Below are 16942 nucleotides of genomic sequence, written 5' to 3' on the forward strand. Positions count from 1 at the left end.
GCCCAGGGCTTCGGCCCGGCTGCGATCCCCCGAGCGCCGGGGAGGCGACGGGAGAGCCCCGAGGCGCGGCGGCGGCGAAAGAGGAGGAGGAGAAGGAGGAGGAGGAGGAGAGAGCCCGGCCGGAGCCGGCCCCCAGCCCCGCGCCCCTTCCCGGAGCCCCCCCAGCCCGAGGGGACCCCCAGCCCCTCCTGCCCCCTTACCTTAATAGTGCCGTCCATCGGGAATAACTTCCAGCCGGGACCAGCAATATTCCACACATTGACCCGGTTTAGCCTGCGACTGACGCCTCCTGAAGTTTTTTATCCTTCTCTCTCTTTTCGCTCTTCGCGCTGCCCTTCCAGCGGTTTTGTTGCTCTCTCCGTACCCCCTCTCCCCCTCTCTCTCCCTCCCTCCCTCTCTCTCGGTCTCTCTCTTTTTTTAACTTTGCTTCTTGCAGCAGAGCGAAAAAGAGACAGTTAACCGGATGAAACGTTTTTTTCTGCTAATTTTGGGAAGTGAAGTCACTCGAGGAGGAAACCTTCGTCTCTACGCTGGTCCTGCCTTCTTGATGAATATATATATATTTTACATACAGGATATTTGCTCCATTTAGATAAGAAGAGGCAGAACAATAGCTACCTCTGTCACAGCTCCTGTTTGTCGCTGGGACAGCCCGGCCAGCGCAGAGCTTGCCTCGCACCCCAGCCCGTGTTAGCCAGCCTGTGTCATCTCACGGCTTAGTTTAACGTGGGGTTTTGCTTTTTTTTTTTTTTTTCTTTTGGCTGGAGCAGCTTTAGCCTGACTCACTGAATTTCCGTCTCTTCCCACAGATTTTTTTATTAATGCGTTTTCCAGTCAACGGGAAAAATTAAGGGGAGAAAACCGTAAATGCAATTCGGTGACGGCAGGCGGAGGGAGAAAAGAAAAAGTCTGACTATTAAAACGTATTCAAAGCATATTTCGAGCCCTCTCCTTCACGCCTCCCAGCACGGAGCGTGAGCCGAGGGTGCAGCCCCTGCCAGGAGCGAGCGCTGAGTGCAATAATGCAGGACAGACAGACGGATCAAACACAGGCTGCGGGCAAACCGCGGCTCTCGGCCACTCTCGCCCCTTCCCTCACTCCCACTCGTCTCGCGGGGTGGGGTGTGGGGCTGGGAAGGGAAAGCACTGGGATGGACGGTTTTCCGTCCTTTCTTTCAGGTTCCAGGAGTCCTTTCCCAGCCTCCTCTCCCAGTGCGAGCTCCCCGCGAAGATGTGAAATCCTCTCAGAGCAGGGGGACACCCCCACTTGATAAAAATGTCAGAACCTCACAATAATTATCAGAACAGCCCAATGTAGCGCTCCGGTGCCGTGTCCTGACGGGCACAGCAAACAAAACCCCTCAGCCAGGAGCCTTTAGACCTCGCTTCAGAGCTGGCGAGCCCCTGACGTGCAGCCCTCCCTCTCATTCAAACCGGAGCGAGCGGCGGAGGAGAAACGCGCGTTTTCCTTTTTCCGGGAAAAGCCGAAGCCTTCCAAAGGAGCGGGGAAATGAGACAATACCCGCCTGTCCAGCTCCCCCGCTCCCCCGCCCCTGCCAAAATAACCACGGCGGAACACATCGTGCAACAGCCCTCCTGCCCCACTTCCACAAACCGGGCACAGAGCAGGGAGGGAAAGGAGGGTGGAGGCAAGAAAGAAGAGTGCCAGGGCAGGAGGACACCCTGCCCGTCGGTGGAGAGCGTTACCTTGTCCAGTGCCAGTCGTGTCCAGGCTTTTTGTTTCCCCCGTCTTTAGTCCAGCCACGGGGAAGGGGATGAGGGGAAGCAAAATTATATCCAAAGTTATCCTGCCCCTGCTCCTTCCAAAAGGGAAATGCAATAATGCCACCAGTGTTTCTCCCCGGCCGCGGCAGAGATGCTTTATTAATACTTTATTTCTCCAAGCCCGAAGCTGGCAGGAGAGAGCCGCAGATCCCCCTTGCCCCTCCCTCCCCTCCCTCCCCCTCCTCTGAAATTAGCCTCATCAATTCAGCTACAATTTTTCAGTTCGGATGCAGACACGGGGCTGAACGTGACCAGACCTGGAGGTTTTTGGCTCGCTGCTTGCCAGCGATTGAGGCCGCCTGCAGCCGGGAGGTGAAGGGGGAGCGCAGGGCCAGCCCGGCCGCCTCCCCTCGCCCCGCGGCCCCGGCCTCTCCTGTCTGCTCCGCGCTCCCGGGGGCTGCGCCGGGGTCCCCCGAGAGCGGCACATCTGGATGCTGCTAGCGGGGTCAGGTCCCCCCTTGCCTAGGGCCACAAAACTGGAGTTCAATTAAAAGAAATCACCGTTAACCCTTTGCTTTCCTCATTCCTCTTGCTTTTCCATGCCCTCTGTCCTGCCCCCCCGGCAGTGCTCCGGTCCCGGCTCCCCCCTCGGCGTTCCCACATGGCTGCAGACTGCAGCGACCAGAAAAGCGAGAGGTTAAAGGGAAGAGTGAAACGCATCCTTTCAAAACCCGAATGGTTTCCTCTCTAGACAACGCTCCCCACCAGCCCCGACAAACAACGCGGGTGGGGGGTGAGGGAGAGCACAGGTTGAGGATCTCAACCGCGAAAGGAAGAGGAAAAAAATCCCCTGGCAGGAACCTCTGTCACCCATCGACCTCACAGGGCACTTCGAGTCGGGGCTGCGGGACCGACAGTGGGGGAGCCGAGGATCCGGGAGAGGCGGGGGAAACCACCTGAAAACGGGCCCAGCTCGCGGGACGGGACCCCGACACCCTCAAAACCCCTGAGCCCGACACCCTCAAAATCCTCTGAGCCCAAAACCCTCAAAACCCCTGAGCCCGACACCCTCAAAATCCTCTGAGCCCAACACCCTCAAAACCCCTGAGCCCGGCACCTTCAAACCCCCTTTGCGCGGCTCCGGGCTGAAGGGACAAACAAATCCGGCCCCCGCTGCGCATCCCCGGCGCTCCCAAAGACGGGAAGTTGCCAAACAGACCCCCCGCCATCCCACCGGGAGATATTTTTGGAACCCAACTCTGCATTTTATGGCCAGAAGGGCACCGTGACCCGCAGGGGTTTATTTTGCATGTCTGGGGATGACTAGAGCGGAGCCTGCTCAGGTCACTTGTGATACCGGCTCTGTCAGGGATGCTCCGTGCTTCTCCTCCTGTATTTGGGCTAAAGCAGCATTTGGGAGAACCCAAGAGATGAGGGAATGAGCGAAGGTGTTATACATTCTAAAGACAAGCCAGACAATCTGCTATTTTCCTCCAAATAACGAAAAATAGAAAAGAGAAGCTTTGCATTATTTTTCTTTCTGCTTTAGGTTTAATCCCCCACCTTCCACCCCACCACCCCCCCCAAAAGAAAAAAACCAAAAAAACAAAACCAACAAAAAACAAACAACCCCTAAAAACCTCAAAACCAAACCCAAAGCCGCCTTTGAAGTTATGCCATACTTTTTGGAAAAGGCTGAAATATTAATAACCTCCGGACGCCAAGCTCTGAATCATCCTAGGTGGTTGTGCCGTGACTCTGGGTATTTAACTGTTATTTAACTGAGTATTGGACTGAGGTTTTAACTGGTATTTAACTGGGTATTTAACTGTTATTTAACTGAATATTGGACTGAGGTTTTAAGTGGTATTTAACTGGTATCTAACGGAGTTTTTAACTGTTGTTGCATTTAACCAAGAAAGAGGGAGCCGGGACAGGCGGGGGAAAGGCGGGCACGGGGCTGAGCAGTGTTCGCCACTCTGGATCTGTTGCTCGCCCTTCGGATGCACATGTAGGTACAGCAAAGGAATTAGGATCTGTTTAATGTGGCCACCACTAGACAGCTGGAAAATCATTTGATCTTGGTAACCACGGAAGATTTCAAATGCTTACATCGGGACAGGCTGGTAGAAATCAGTTACTCCTCTATTATTACTATTTATTATTATTACTTTCCGATTTCACTCCGTTAACGACTGGAACGGAATTGTCGAGCGGCGTTTTTAATTAGCTCAATATTGATCTCGGGCGCCTGGCACGTCCCCACCTCCTCTCCCCGTCCTTAGGGCTGCAGCCCCACACGGAGAAGGTGAAAACGCCGCGTTGGGCGCGATCTGAACGAAAGGAATGGAATCGCCCCATCCCACTGGGGGGATGTGGCCTGGAGCTGTTTCGTGTCCAGACCCAAAGGAGTTAACCCCCGGTGTAGCTCTGTGCCAGTCCCTCGCAGAACCCCAAACATTTGGATGTTCTGTCTGTTACCCACACGGAATTAGCGGGCATCACTTCACAGTTAAAACCGTCCGGTTATTCCCTAGGAACAAACACAGTGAAAACCTTCCCGAGCCCCATTGCAGGTTGGGAATCTGATTTTCCGAGGAGAGGAGAGGGGATTGGCTTCTGTCACCCTCTCTGACCCCAGCAGCATCAGCTGAGCTCTCGCTGAGCCCAGCCTGGAGCTGTCGCTGTGAACTAACGCGGGGATAAGGAAGAGGAGCTCAAAAAAACCCCCCAACATCCACGCCCTGGCTTTGTGGCTAGAAAGTGCCTCATTTCCCACTGAATGTGACAAAGTGTCCCCCTTGTAAAACGAGCTTTCAGTACACGTGCATTTACACAGCCCGCGCCGGGTACATTGTGTGTGTTACATATTTAATAATATCGCTTTCTGGATAATTTGCCATACGTTCTATTCTCTCTAACGCATGCACAATTCCCGTCATCCTGGACTTGCAGGGGGCCACAGTTTATCCCGTCCAGCCTTCACTGGAAGGAAACTCTCCCCCAGCTCCAGTGGACGTTTAAAATCCCCAGCTCTGACTTTCCTCTGGCACTGACCCCATCGCAGAAAGAAAAACGTGTTTATTTTCTAACCCCACATTCTTACAAGCAAAAAGCCCAAACTGCAGCCCTGGGATTTGATCCCCCGAAACGAATCCAAATTTTAGACCCAGTTAATTGGGCAAACCTCCGCTTTTCAGCTGCAGCAATAAAAGGGAATCAGGAGAGTGTTCCAGCCGCAAAACTGAAGGATCGGGTCCCTCCTCCCGACAGGAACAGCCCAGGAGATCTGGGAAGCTGAAGCCTGGAAGTTACTCCCCGCTAATCGGTACTAAGTAAAACATAATGTCTTAAAAGTGGGGTGGAGAAGATGCAGGAGCTTTGAAGCTGCGTCGCAATGAGGGGCGAGCGGGGCGAGCCAGGGGTGTCCTGGATGCTTTTATTTGAGTTCCGTGTCCCAATAAAACAGCCCCCGCCCTCCTTCCCTCCCCCATCCCGCAGTTATTGAAAAGCTGAGGCACAAAAAACAAAAATACTGAAGGCCAAAAAAACAGACTGCAGTGCACTAGCTCCGAACGTCTGGCCCCTCGCTTGAGGCCATAATTAATTTGAGATTTATTTTTATTGGAGAAACCAGTCTCGTCTGACCTTAGCCAAACAAGACTTCAGCGAGACCCTTGATGCGCTTGAATGGAACAGAATATTTCTCTCTAACTTCTCTTCTGGCGGCCGTGCCTGCTTTGAATTTGTTCCTCAGACTTCATATATTTGGAGATTTACAGGAAAGATTTAAAGCATTTTTCCCCTTAGCATTCACTCTGTCTTTTCTTCCCTTTTTGCTCCCCTTTCCCTCCACACCTCCTCTCCTTCTAACCACGGGGCTGGGAAGCATAGGGAGGGCTGGAATACAAAATTCCCTGGATCCAGCATATTGGGAGGGGGGCGTTTTTCCTGTAAATTGGGAAAGAATGGGGCCTTTAAAAGGTCGCAGAGCTGGGGAGGGGGGTTGGTTGCTGCTGTCTAAAGACAGAGGTCACTGGAAAAGCTCGTCCCTTGTGCCCGATTTATTTTAGAAAGCTCCAACGTGCCACAATTCCAGAAGAAAAACACTTTTTCCTCCCACCTCGACTTGAATTCAAGCCGCATCTTGAAGGTAAAGAGGAAAGGAACAATGCCAGCCCTTCCCCACGCAGCGCGGGGCTGAGTACGGGAAAAAGGCAGGACACGGGGACATGGAGAGGGATTTTTCTCTTTAAAGTAGAAAGATCGGTGCAAACAAGACCTAAATCCTTAAGCACCAAGTTGTCATAAGGCGTTAATCAACGACTTGCTAAAAGTCCGACAATTTAGCAGCGTTTGTGCCCTGAGAAATGGGTGTCAAAGAGGGAAAGCAAGAGAAACGAATGGGTATAAACGTCATTAGTGACCGTGGAAGGTGAGTGACGGAGGAGTCCACAGCAGCTTCTGCCCCCGAAGCTACTGCAGTGCCCACCCTCTGGAGGTGCCTGTCCCCTCCTCCCGAGCCCAGCGGAGAAGGACTGGAACCCTCCGGGATGCCAGGAATGGGGAAAAGGGGAAAAAATAAAATTAAAAAAAAAAGCAGAAACGGATAAAGCGCTGGAGGATGCACTCAGTAGGAACATCAGCCGCCGGAGCGGGGAAAAACCAGTCCAGGGAGGCTTTGGTTTTGCCTTTCCTGCCGGGCTCAGGTTCTCCAGCTGTTCCTGGGAGCACGGGCAGGTTTCTGCCCGCTCCACCCGCCTATCCCCGAGCACCTGCGGGCTGAGCCCGCACGGGTCCCCCTGCAGCGCTCGGTCCAGCAGGCACCAATCCCGCCTCAAAACAAACGAAATCCCGGGATATTCTTTCCTGGCAACCTGTTCTCTGCTCCTGCTCGGCGGGAGAGGGACGTGTCCGTGCCGGGGTTTGGCAGTGGCCGCTCCAAAGAAAACTCCACTGTTTTGTCCTTAAAATAAGAATTTACCCCCTCTCTCTTTAGGGCTTCTGTAAACTTTCCAGGCGGAGGGAGAGCAAGAACAAACCCAATATTGTTCCCAGCCACGCAGCCCCTTTTCCCTCCATGAATATCCTTCTTTGTGCTGCACCACAAACCTTAGGGCTGCGTTAAACCCGGGCTTAAAGCGGGAACCCCGCGCTTGCAGTGAGGTTCCTTCCCGGGGCAGAATCCACCTCCGTGCCCTTCCCGAGGGCCGGGGCCGCTTTCCGCAGGGGCAGCGGGGGCAGCAGGACTGCAGGGGGAAAGAGGAAACGCGGGACAGCCGCTCCTCTCCGCCCTGTGCTTCCCTGCCCCTCCAAGGGACATTCCCGGCAGGGTCTGCCTGGCCGGGCTGGGACCTGGACTGGGAACTGCCCCAGAGTGGAAATTCCAGGGGCAGGAAAGGCCTCCAGGAGAAGGATGGGGCTGCAGGAGCAGGAAAACAGCTCCAGGATAAGGAAGCAGCTCCAGGAGAAGTAAAGAGCTCCAGGGGCAGGAAAGGAGCTCCAGGTGAAGGAAAAGGAGCTCCAGGTGAAGGAAAAGGAGCTCCAGGGGCAGGAAAGGAGCTCCAGGTGAAGGAAAAGGAGCTCCAGGAGAAGGAAAAGGAGCTCCAGGGGCAGGAAAGGAGCTCCAGGTGAAGGAAAAGGAGCTCCAGGAGAAGGAAAAGGAGCTCCAGGGGCAGGAAAGGAGCTCCAGGTGAAGGAAAAGGAGCTCCAGGAGAAGGAAAAGGACTCCAGGAGAAGGAAGGAGCTCCAGGAGAATGAAAAGGAGCTCCAGGAGAAGGAAAAGGACACCAGGAGAAGGAAAAGGACACCAGGAGAAGGAAAAGGACTCCAGGAGAAGGAAGGAGCTCCAGGAGAAGGAAAGGGGCTGCAGGAGCAGAAAAAGGAGAATGAAAAGGGGCTCCAGGAGAAGGAAAAGGGGCTTCAGGAGAAGGAAAAGAGTTCCAGGAGAAGGAAAGAGCTCCAGGGGCAGGAAAGGACCTCCAGGAGCAGGGAAGGGGCTCCAGGAGCAGGAAAAGGGCTCCAGGAGAAGGAAAAGAGTCCCAGGAGAAGGAAGGAGCTCCGGGAGAAGGAAAGACCTCCAGGAGCAGGGAAGGGGTTCCAGGAGCAGGAAAAGGAGAAGGAAAAGGGCTCCAGGAGAAGGAAAAGGGTTCCAGGAGAAGGAAAAGGGTTCCAGGAGCAGGGAAGGAGCTCCAGGAGCAGCAAGGGAGAGAGGCTCAACCCAGCGCCGGGGCTGTCTCGGGGAGGGCAGGGCACGGGAAGCGAAAGCAGAAGCGCTGAGTGTGCGAGGACGAGGACATGAAGCGTTTGGATGTTGCTCAAGGGCAGAAGAAAAGCACGGGTGAACAATGAACTCCCAAATTATCCTTGTGCTGCTTTATACACATCTGAAAGCACAGACTGGCAGGGCAGGAGGGGAGCGAGGGCTGCTGTGACCCGGAGGAGCTGTCACAATGATAATAATTAAAAAATCAGTATTCAGAGGTCATGATGCTTTGCTTATGGCTCTAAACCCTTCCATATCCCTCCAGTCAGGATTCCAGTGCTGTCTTCTTTTAAAATTTAATTTCCCAATTATATTCTGTGTTTCATTCTCTAAAGTCAAGTCCTTGTGTTTAGACGAGATTAGCACCCTCTGATACACTGTGAATTATTAAATACTTGCAGATTAGCCAGTCCCTAATGGTCGGAGGAATAGAAATTCTTCAACAGTTATGCAGAATAAGCCATGAAGGGTCAAAATTGTTTTTATTTCTATGAATTCCCAGCCCTCCATTGTATTAAGGCCCCTACAAGAAGTGGGTATGAGAGAGAAGCTTGACTTCCCCTGTCAGGAGTTCTGTGGGATTGGGATCCCCTGTCAGGAGTTCTGTGGGATTGGGATCCCCTGTCATTTCTCTGGTATTGGGATCCCCTGTCAGGAGTTCTGTGGGATTGGGATCCCCTGTCAATTCTGTGGGATTGGGATCCCCTGTCAGGAGTTCTGTGGGATTGGGATCCCCTGTCAATTCTGTGGGATTGGGATCCCCTGTCAGGAGTTCTGTGGGATTGGGATCCCCTGTCAATTCTGTGGGATTGGGATCCCCTGTCAATTCTGTGGGATTGGGATCCCCTGTCATTTCTGTGGGATTGGGAACTCCTGTCAGTTCTGTGGGATTGGGTTCCCCTGTCAGGAATTCTGTGGGATTGGGATCCCCTGTCAGGAATTCTGTGGGATTGGGATCCCCTGTCAGTTCTGGGGGACTGGGTTCCCCTCTCAGTTCTATGGGATTGGGAACTCCTGTCAGTTCTGTGGGATTGGGATCCCCTGTCAGGAGTTCTGTGGGATTGGGATCCCCTGTCAGGAGTTCTGTGGGATTGGGATCCCCTGTCAGGAGTTCTGTGGGATTGGGATCCCCTGTCAGGAGTTCTGTGGGATTGGGATCCCCTGTCAGTTCTGTGGGATTGGGTTCCCCTGTCAGTTCTCTGGTATTGGGATCCCCTGTCAGGAATTCTGTGGGATTGGGATCCCCTGTCAGGAGTTCTATGGGATTGGGATCCCCTGTCAGTTCTCTGGTATTGGGATCCCCTGTCAATTCTATGGGATTGGGATCCCCTGTCAGTTCTGTGGGATTGGGATCCCCTGTCAGGAGTTCTGTGGGATTGGGATCCCCTGTCAATTCTATGGGATTGGGATCCCCTGTCAGTTCTGTGGGATTGGGATCCCCTGTCAGGAGTTCTATGGGATTGGGATCCCCTGTCAGTTCTCTGGTATTGGGATCCCCTGTCAGTTCTGTGGGATTGGGATCCCCTGTCAGGAGTTCTGTGGGATTGGGATCCCCTGTCAGGAGTTCCGTGGGATCTGTTGTCCGTGCTTTTGATAACCCCTCTGTGCTCTGATGGAATTCAAGGCTGCAGCACCGAGAAGCTGAGCTCCAATCCCAGTGACTCCACATAAAAATCCTTGTTAAAACCAAGCATTTTTGAATGAAATCCTTCTCTGCCTCCTGCAGCTCCCTCACCTCACCTCACCTCACCTCACCCCTCAGCCTGCTTTTGGAAAGCCGTGACAAGAACCCCCTGGCCTGAAGGTGTCTCAGGATATTTGGTGGATTTGTTCCTCCTGGAATTCCTGTGGAACACCCTGTAGGTGTGTGGAACACCCTGCAGCCGCCCCCTCTGGGCTCCAGCTGAGGGGGATGAGGCATTTTCTGTCCAAGGAACGGAGTAAGCCTGAAGTGAACGCACACCGTCCATCTGTTGGGGAGGATTTGTAGAACAGATCAATCCCCATCTCTCTTTTTCTGGTGCGGGTGGTGTACACATCCCACAAAAGTAACAAAGAAAATACTTCTCCCTTCCATAAGAGAGCAAATAAGGCTTGGTGGAGAAGGAATGCCATGAAAAAAAATAATTAGAGTAATAATAAGCAGAGTAGACACGGAAAGAGAGAGGAATTTGGACTCAATAACCTCTCAATCTTCTGATTTTCAAACTTTGTGCTCCCCAGAGCTTGGGAAGCCCTCCCAGGCCAGGGTGGGGCAGCAGGAAGGGAAGGAAGGCAGGGAGGTCTCAGGGGGACCTTGCTGAGCTGCACCCACACTCCAAGAGGGGGAGATGCAGCAGCAGAGGGTGGAGGAGCCCTGCTCAGGAGCATGGAGCTCACTGCACCACGGAGGGGATCCACAGCCACATTTCCACTGCCTGGAACATCCATCAATGCCAGCCCTTCTGGGAATAAGGCAGGCACTGTCAGAGGCTCTCTGCTGCCTCTCGGTGCATTTGGGTCACTGGAAGCTGCCACCAAACCCAGAGGGGCAGAGACTGACCTCACCTGTGTGTTCAAGGTTCAAACTTCCCTGAATTTCACCACACTCCCACCTTAATGAACTGCTCTGAATGAGCTGCCCAGACCCTTCTGGTCCCTCTGGGACAGAGCTGCCCAGCTCAAACCACTCAGAGCCAGTGGCAGACATTTCCTTTGTCTCCAGAGGATTTTGGGTCAGCCTTCATTGAAATCCTGCTGATGTTTTTAAGCACAGGAACAAATCATTTCCCCGCTGCCATCGGTGTGGGAGAAGCTCTGCAGACAAAACAGCAGAGACAGTATCTTTGCCCAAAACGCCATCAGCTGAGGAAGAAGGGCTGTGCCAGAGGCAGAGTCCAGCACCCCGCAGCTCATGCCTCCCTCCACACTGCGGGTCCCACCTGGGGACTCTCCCTGGTGGATAGAGCACGAACTCCTGGGAAGGGAGCCCTGTCCCAGCCCTTTTCCTGCAGGACTGCACTTCCTGAGGAGGCTGGCCCGACACAGCCACAGCCGGGGACAGGCTTCCCACTCTGCTGCAGCGCTCCGGATTTCAGGCCTGGGGCTCTCTTCCACGATCCCAAAGGAATTTTGCTCCCAACGGAGCAGCCCTGGATCTGCCTCCCAGCCCAAGGCAGTGACACCACTCCAGAGGATGTCACAGGGCCTTCATCTCCTCATTGCAGACAGAGCCTCCTGGGGCATCTCCTGCACCCCCGACTCCAGCTGGCCACAGCCAGTCACACTCTGGGGAGCACCTTCCTGTGCTTGAACGCCAAGGGGATTTGCCTCCCCCAGACTCGGATTTCGGCTGTTTTCCACCATTTCTGTTGTTCCAGAACCTGGTCCAGAGCTACGAGAACTTACTGAGCAAAATTACCTCACCAACATTCCCTGAACCACCAAGATGGGAGTGGGATTTTGGGGGATATCAGCCCAGGGGAGAATCCTGCCCGTTCCTGGCTGGACTTGTTGTAGTGATGTGGAGCGGCATCACAAGCTCAGCCAGTGCCACACGACCTGGGATCATCCCAAGCTTTCATTTCCACTGCTGATTGTCCCAACCAGTGCCCAAACTGAGCCATGACCTCAGAATTACTCACAGGAATCATCCCCAGTAATCCTAGGGCACAGATCATTGAGAGAGGGAAAGAGGAAAAGAAAGAGAGACCAAATTCCTGTAATAAATTATTCATTACAAATTATCCACCCAGCTGTAGTTAACACCCTCCTGTGTTTCTTCAGACACAGGAGAAGCTTGTGGTTTAGATTTTCCCTAAGTGCTGCTGCATGCAGGGTTTGCCTCAAACGTGTAACCCAGATGTCCCAGGCTTGGTTTATTTACATTCTTGGGAGCTGTTGTGAAAAAACCTCTATATGATGTCAAATATAATATAGAGCTCAACTGAGGTATAAAGGGACAAAGCTGTGCCCAACCAACCCTGCTTTGGTTTCTGTTTTAATCTTTAAAAAAGAAAGAGGCAGAAGTGGTCCATCAAAATACATTGTAAGATCCTTTTTTTTTTTTTTTACTTTAAATAAATAAATAAATGCAAACAAGTATTTAAAGTGCCAGATCTGGTAATATCAGTTAAAAACAAAATAACTAAAGTTAATTTTCCTACTAAATTGCATGGAAACATTGAAGCACAGAAAGGAACTTCAGGAACACAGAAAGAAATCCCAGTGTCACACAGCACTGCCTGGTGTGACAATCCATTGCTTCAGCAGCTGACAGAAATGTTTGCCTTTAACTCATTCAATATTTTCCCCCTCTAAATCCATTCTGAAATGGACCTTTCAGAAACCACACAACTCTACAGATCATCTTGCACATGGAGCTCAGGAGCTGGCACGGCAGAGAAGAGAAATGAAATTCAGCCCTGGCTCAGGACTAAGGGGGGCTGGGAAAGCAGAAAGTTGGAAGGAAATGGAAGGAACCACTGTGCCAGAACTCTGGGATACAGCCCGGGAGCACAGCCCCATGGGTGTGCTGGTTCCAGAGCACCAAACCACACTGGAGTTGAAGACCACAGCGTAACGCAGCAAAGCCAGCACCGATGAGGGGTAAAAGACAAACCCGCTTGAACTCATCGTTTGTCATCGATGTTACAGCTTCTGGCTCAACCCTGCACCTTTCCAAAATGATACATTTGATATTTCAGTCTCTGACCCCTCTCCCACTGAAGATCAAGGGATTTTTTTTCCTGCTAAATTCAGTAAGAAAGGGAATGAGATTTTCAACCAATACAAATGACCGTGAATTTGGGAGGATTGTAATTTTTGACATTACCTGTTTAAAGATGCTGTCATGTCTTACCTTGACGTAAGACGAAGTGTCTGGTACAGTCTGAAACATCCTTACTTCTTTATTAGATATATTTAAAGGTCCTAAATTTGACCTGAAATAAATAATAAAAATACTCCCAGTCATATATATGCATGTAGAAATAGAAAGGAATAAAGCCTGGTTTAAATAATAAGATTGGTAATAAAATATAGAGGGGAATGAGCAAGCATTTAAGTGTTACTTTTAAAGCACAGAGAACCACATCAACACAGTAACTAAAATCAAGTAAGAGACTCACAGAGCAGGGGTTAATTTCTCTTTTTTAATACCAGTTTGGTTTTCCCTTTGGATTCTCCCTCCTCCTCAGGAAAAGAGCCTTCTTCACTTTAGACCAGAGCAGAGGGAAATGTTTGACATTTGATTAACTGAATTTCTTAGCCAACAATTAAAAGCCAGCTGAAATACTCGTGTTTTCATGTCGAGCCTAGTTAACCCCATTGACTCGTACCCCGAGGTTTCCCTGGGCTGAGCGAGGGGCAGTTGCCTTTCCTGGCTCATTGAAACCATCCCGAGCCATTAACCCGCCGGCCCCGACTGATTTAAGGAACCTTCCTCGCCAACAATAATTAAACCATAAATTAAAAAATACCCCGAAAGAAAGCATCGCTGCAAATATTAAAAGAACTCTCAGGGTTGTCAGTCCCGTTTCTATTTCGGGTCCTGCTCAGACTTCGTCTCAGACTCAAGGCACCCCATCTGTTTTCCTGTTCTCCTAAGCCTTGATGAGCTCCTGATGAACAGAGTGTTTTCTGCCTCCAACCCCCAAAATCGTCACTGCAGAGACGCAGAGATTAACAACGATGGTGCAAAACGTGATGGTGTGTGGGAAAACAAACCCGCAGCCACCAAAACATCCGACAAACCGATTTTATTTGTCCTCCCCGATCCTCTGGGGGTCTTCAGCCCTTCTGGAACGCGCCAGAAAACAATTAGCTAAGTGTAATTAGCGAAGCCTAAGTAGTGCATCGTTAAGATTGCCAGGCACCCTCGCACACGTCCCCGCCTGCCGCTCCCTGCTGCGGTTCTGTGCCGCTTTCCGGGGTGGAAGGAAGGCTCAGAGATGTAGCCGGGAATTACCGCAGGGAAAGGAGCCGCCGGGATGGGAAGGATGCGCAGGAGCCGCGCACCCCGGCTGCTGGCCTGGGGCTTTTTGCCAAGCTCCTGAGGAAAAGCTGCGGGGTCCTGCCAGCGCCTTGAGCTCGGCTTGTCCCGGTCTGATCCGAGCCAGCCCCGGGTTAGTTACAGACCCGCGTTCATGTGGCTGCCCGGCCGCTGGAGCTGAGACCCCGCAGAGCCCGGGGACACCCCCGCACCCCTGGAGCCGCGGAACCATCCGTGAAGTTCAGGGAAAAAAAGAAATAAAGACAAGGAAAAAAAAAATCCTCAGCCCAACAACTGGAAAACAAAAGCTCGCTATCTGCACGTAACCCCCCTTTAATTGATTTTTAAAGTATTTATTGCCCGTCCAGCTGGCACGGGAGGGCAAGCGGCTCTAAAGCGGACAATGTGTTTCTGATAAGTACAATTCCTTTTTTTCCTGTCGTCCTCCCTCCTAACACATTCCAGTTTCTTTTGCTTCTGAACTTGCGACGGGGGGTGGGGGCAGGCAGAGTGGAGGGACAAGGTAATTTTGCCTCGCCAGTAAATTTTCTGGGATCAAGGATTCCCATATTGGTTTTCCGCGCTCTCCTCTTTACCCCTGATTAGCATCCCCCTCCCGCCTCCTCTACCTCCCTGTTGTAATTACGCCTGTGCATGTAAATAAATACATCTGCATATTTTGGAGCCGGTTCTCAAGAGCCTGCAGCGGATTATTTATCGATCGGCTCGCCCTGCCAGCGTCAGCCGCGATAGAAAAAGGCCTCTTAAACTACTTTTAGAGTCGCTTATTCTTGTTGCTATGGTTGGAAGGACTCACCTTTTAGAGCCTTTCCCCTCAGCCAGTGGCAGAGCAGTTTGTAAAGATCCAGGTTGAGACCAAACCCCGGCTCCCCCCCAGCTGCGGAGCACTGCCCTTGCCGCTGCAGTTTTGCGGGGAGAAGAGAGATTTCAAGTTGCTGGATCCAAAGCAGCGCTGAAGTTAAAATTCCCAGCCCATCCAGACAGGCTGCATCAAGCAGGCATTTCCTCAGGGGGCTTCTGTGCTGCTCGCAGCTCCAGGACGTGCTTTGCTTTCCTTTCCCTTGCTTCTCTGCCCTCTACTTTTCATTTGATTTCCGTTTTCCCCCCCTTATCAATATTCCAGCTGTTCCCTCAGATTATTCCTGGCCATGGGACATCCTCGCCCCGTGAGCCCTCCTGGCGCTATGAGCGACTTTAAATAACACACTAAAAAAAGAGAAAGAGAAAAAAAAGAAGAAAAAATTCACAACTTTTTAAAAAAAGTATTGCTGAGGAGTCAAGCCGAAAAGAGACGCTGAGTGGAGCTCAAGTGCTACTTTAAATCCCCCTTTTAAAATAAGGAAGTTTCAAATATCCGTTTTTAAATCATCGGTCCTTATTTTGAGGTTTTCTTTCCTGACTCTTACCTAGAAAAGAGTTAACCCAAAGCATGACGGAGCACGCTGCAGATGCACACGGCTGGGAGAGCGGGATGGAATCGGCTCCAAACGATTCTTTTGGTTAAAGAATTCCGTATTTCTGCCTGCAAGCCGAAACCTCCGGCTCTTTTTAGCTATTTCACAAGAGCCTATCAAACAGTAACGTGTTCAGGAGGGAAAGGAAACACATCTTCAATCCAGGGATGGTTTTTCCCCATCGGAGTCACGTTCCTGGTGCATTTTGTCACTTCAGAAACCTTCACAGACAATATTTTGCGTTAACCTGGGCAAAAACTTCGAGGGATTTTCGTACAACATCAATTTTAAATGCAACCCTCAGAAGGGTTACCAAAACTATTTGGAAAATGTTCTTCCATTCTCTATTCTCTTTCTCTCCTTCCCGGCTTTGCCCCAAATTCCAACATATTGAAACATTTTTCTCCTTAATAAGAGGAACATATAAAGTGAAGGGGTGAAAGGGCAACCTGGGAGCCGTGCCTTGAGCTCCGCACACAATTTACTCCCTGGTAGACGAGGCGTTTAGCATTCCTCCCAATTTCCAAGGAAAACAGACTCAGACCTGGACCCAGCAACCAGGGACCTCGCCACTTTTTAATATAGAAATTCTTTGGATTCTTTGTTGTTATTATAATTGTTGTTGTTGTTTGTGGCGAGAGAAACCCTTTCGTAAGGTGAGGGGACGGGGGAGAAGCTTCCCTAAAATAGGGAGAAGCTTCCTTGGGATGGAAGGAAAAGCAAAGCCACAGGAGGGACACACGCGGAGGAGGGAAGGGATCGGGGGAACAATCAGGACAGAAAGGGAATAGGGAGAACAACGCTCTAAAATCAAAAGCAGCGTTGTCATCATTAAAGGCTTTTTAAAAATCGCGTGCACGGGGTTAAAAATGCTCTTTCCAAGCCTTAATCTCATTATTCTGCGAGGATGGGAACAACTCTCTGCACAGCCGGGCCAGCCGGGACCGCACGGGCTCACGTTTCAAAGCCATCGCTCATTCTTTTCTCACGTTTCCACGTGTGAATTACACAGAACACGGCACAGGAGGAACCCCAGGCTCCGCTCTCGTGTTCACTGACGCCTCTTCCCGTTTTCCTGGCGGGGCAGGGAACTCGCGAGTGCATCCCTGCCCCGGATCTCATTTTCCTCTTATTTTCCTGCACTTTTAAAGCAGTCTCAGCCTGGCTCCGGCGGGGACCCCTGAGCACACGCACAACCTGCAATGAAAAATCCTTTAAAGGTTGGCGTTAACAGGAATTTGGGATGTAAAGCGCTCCCAAGTTCAGGGGAAACGCCTGCCCCGAATCCCGAGCTGGGTTTGCTGCCCCTTGTAACCAAACCCCACAGCCGAGGGGAGAAACCCATGTGGCCAGTTCCAGCCATCCTGGGAGCTTTACTAGCCCAAAAGAAAATTGCTGGCAAATTGGAAACAGCTGTAGCGTCGGAGACTGAAAAACCCCCAAGCCACCATCCCCCTGCTCCGCTGGGCAGGGAAAGTTGCAGGAGTTTTGTTTACATCTCGCAGG

The 16942-nt window shown here is 51.6% G+C and overlaps 1 protein-coding gene across 2 annotated transcripts in view; it reads right to left on the bottom strand.

Moving 5' to 3' along the window:
• The window catches only part of FLI1 (Fli-1 proto-oncogene, ETS transcription factor), a 91704-nt gene extending 76521 nt beyond the window's left edge, over window positions 1-15183 (bottom strand). Inside the window, exons 1-2 of one of the 2 annotated variants that reach the window (XM_068172252.1) lie at window positions 14779-15183; window positions 12831-12912 (exon numbers count right to left, since the gene is read on the bottom strand). In XM_068172252.1, coding sequence (XP_068028353.1) covers window positions 12831-12869 — 39 coding nt within the window. In that variant the 5' untranslated portion in view covers window positions 12870-12912; window positions 14779-15183. Of the gene's footprint in view, window positions 1-200; window positions 715-12830; window positions 12913-14778 lie in introns of those variants that run through there. The other variant, XM_068172253.1, reaches the window with a different exon arrangement.
• Between the last annotated feature and the right edge of the window lie 1759 nt (window positions 15184-16942).

This window comes from Anomalospiza imberbis, chromosome 24, assembly GCF_031753505.1.
Source record: "Anomalospiza imberbis isolate Cuckoo-Finch-1a 21T00152 chromosome 24, ASM3175350v1, whole genome shotgun sequence".
In the NCBI taxonomy this organism is placed as follows: Eukaryota; Metazoa; Chordata; class Aves; order Passeriformes; family Viduidae; genus Anomalospiza; species Anomalospiza imberbis.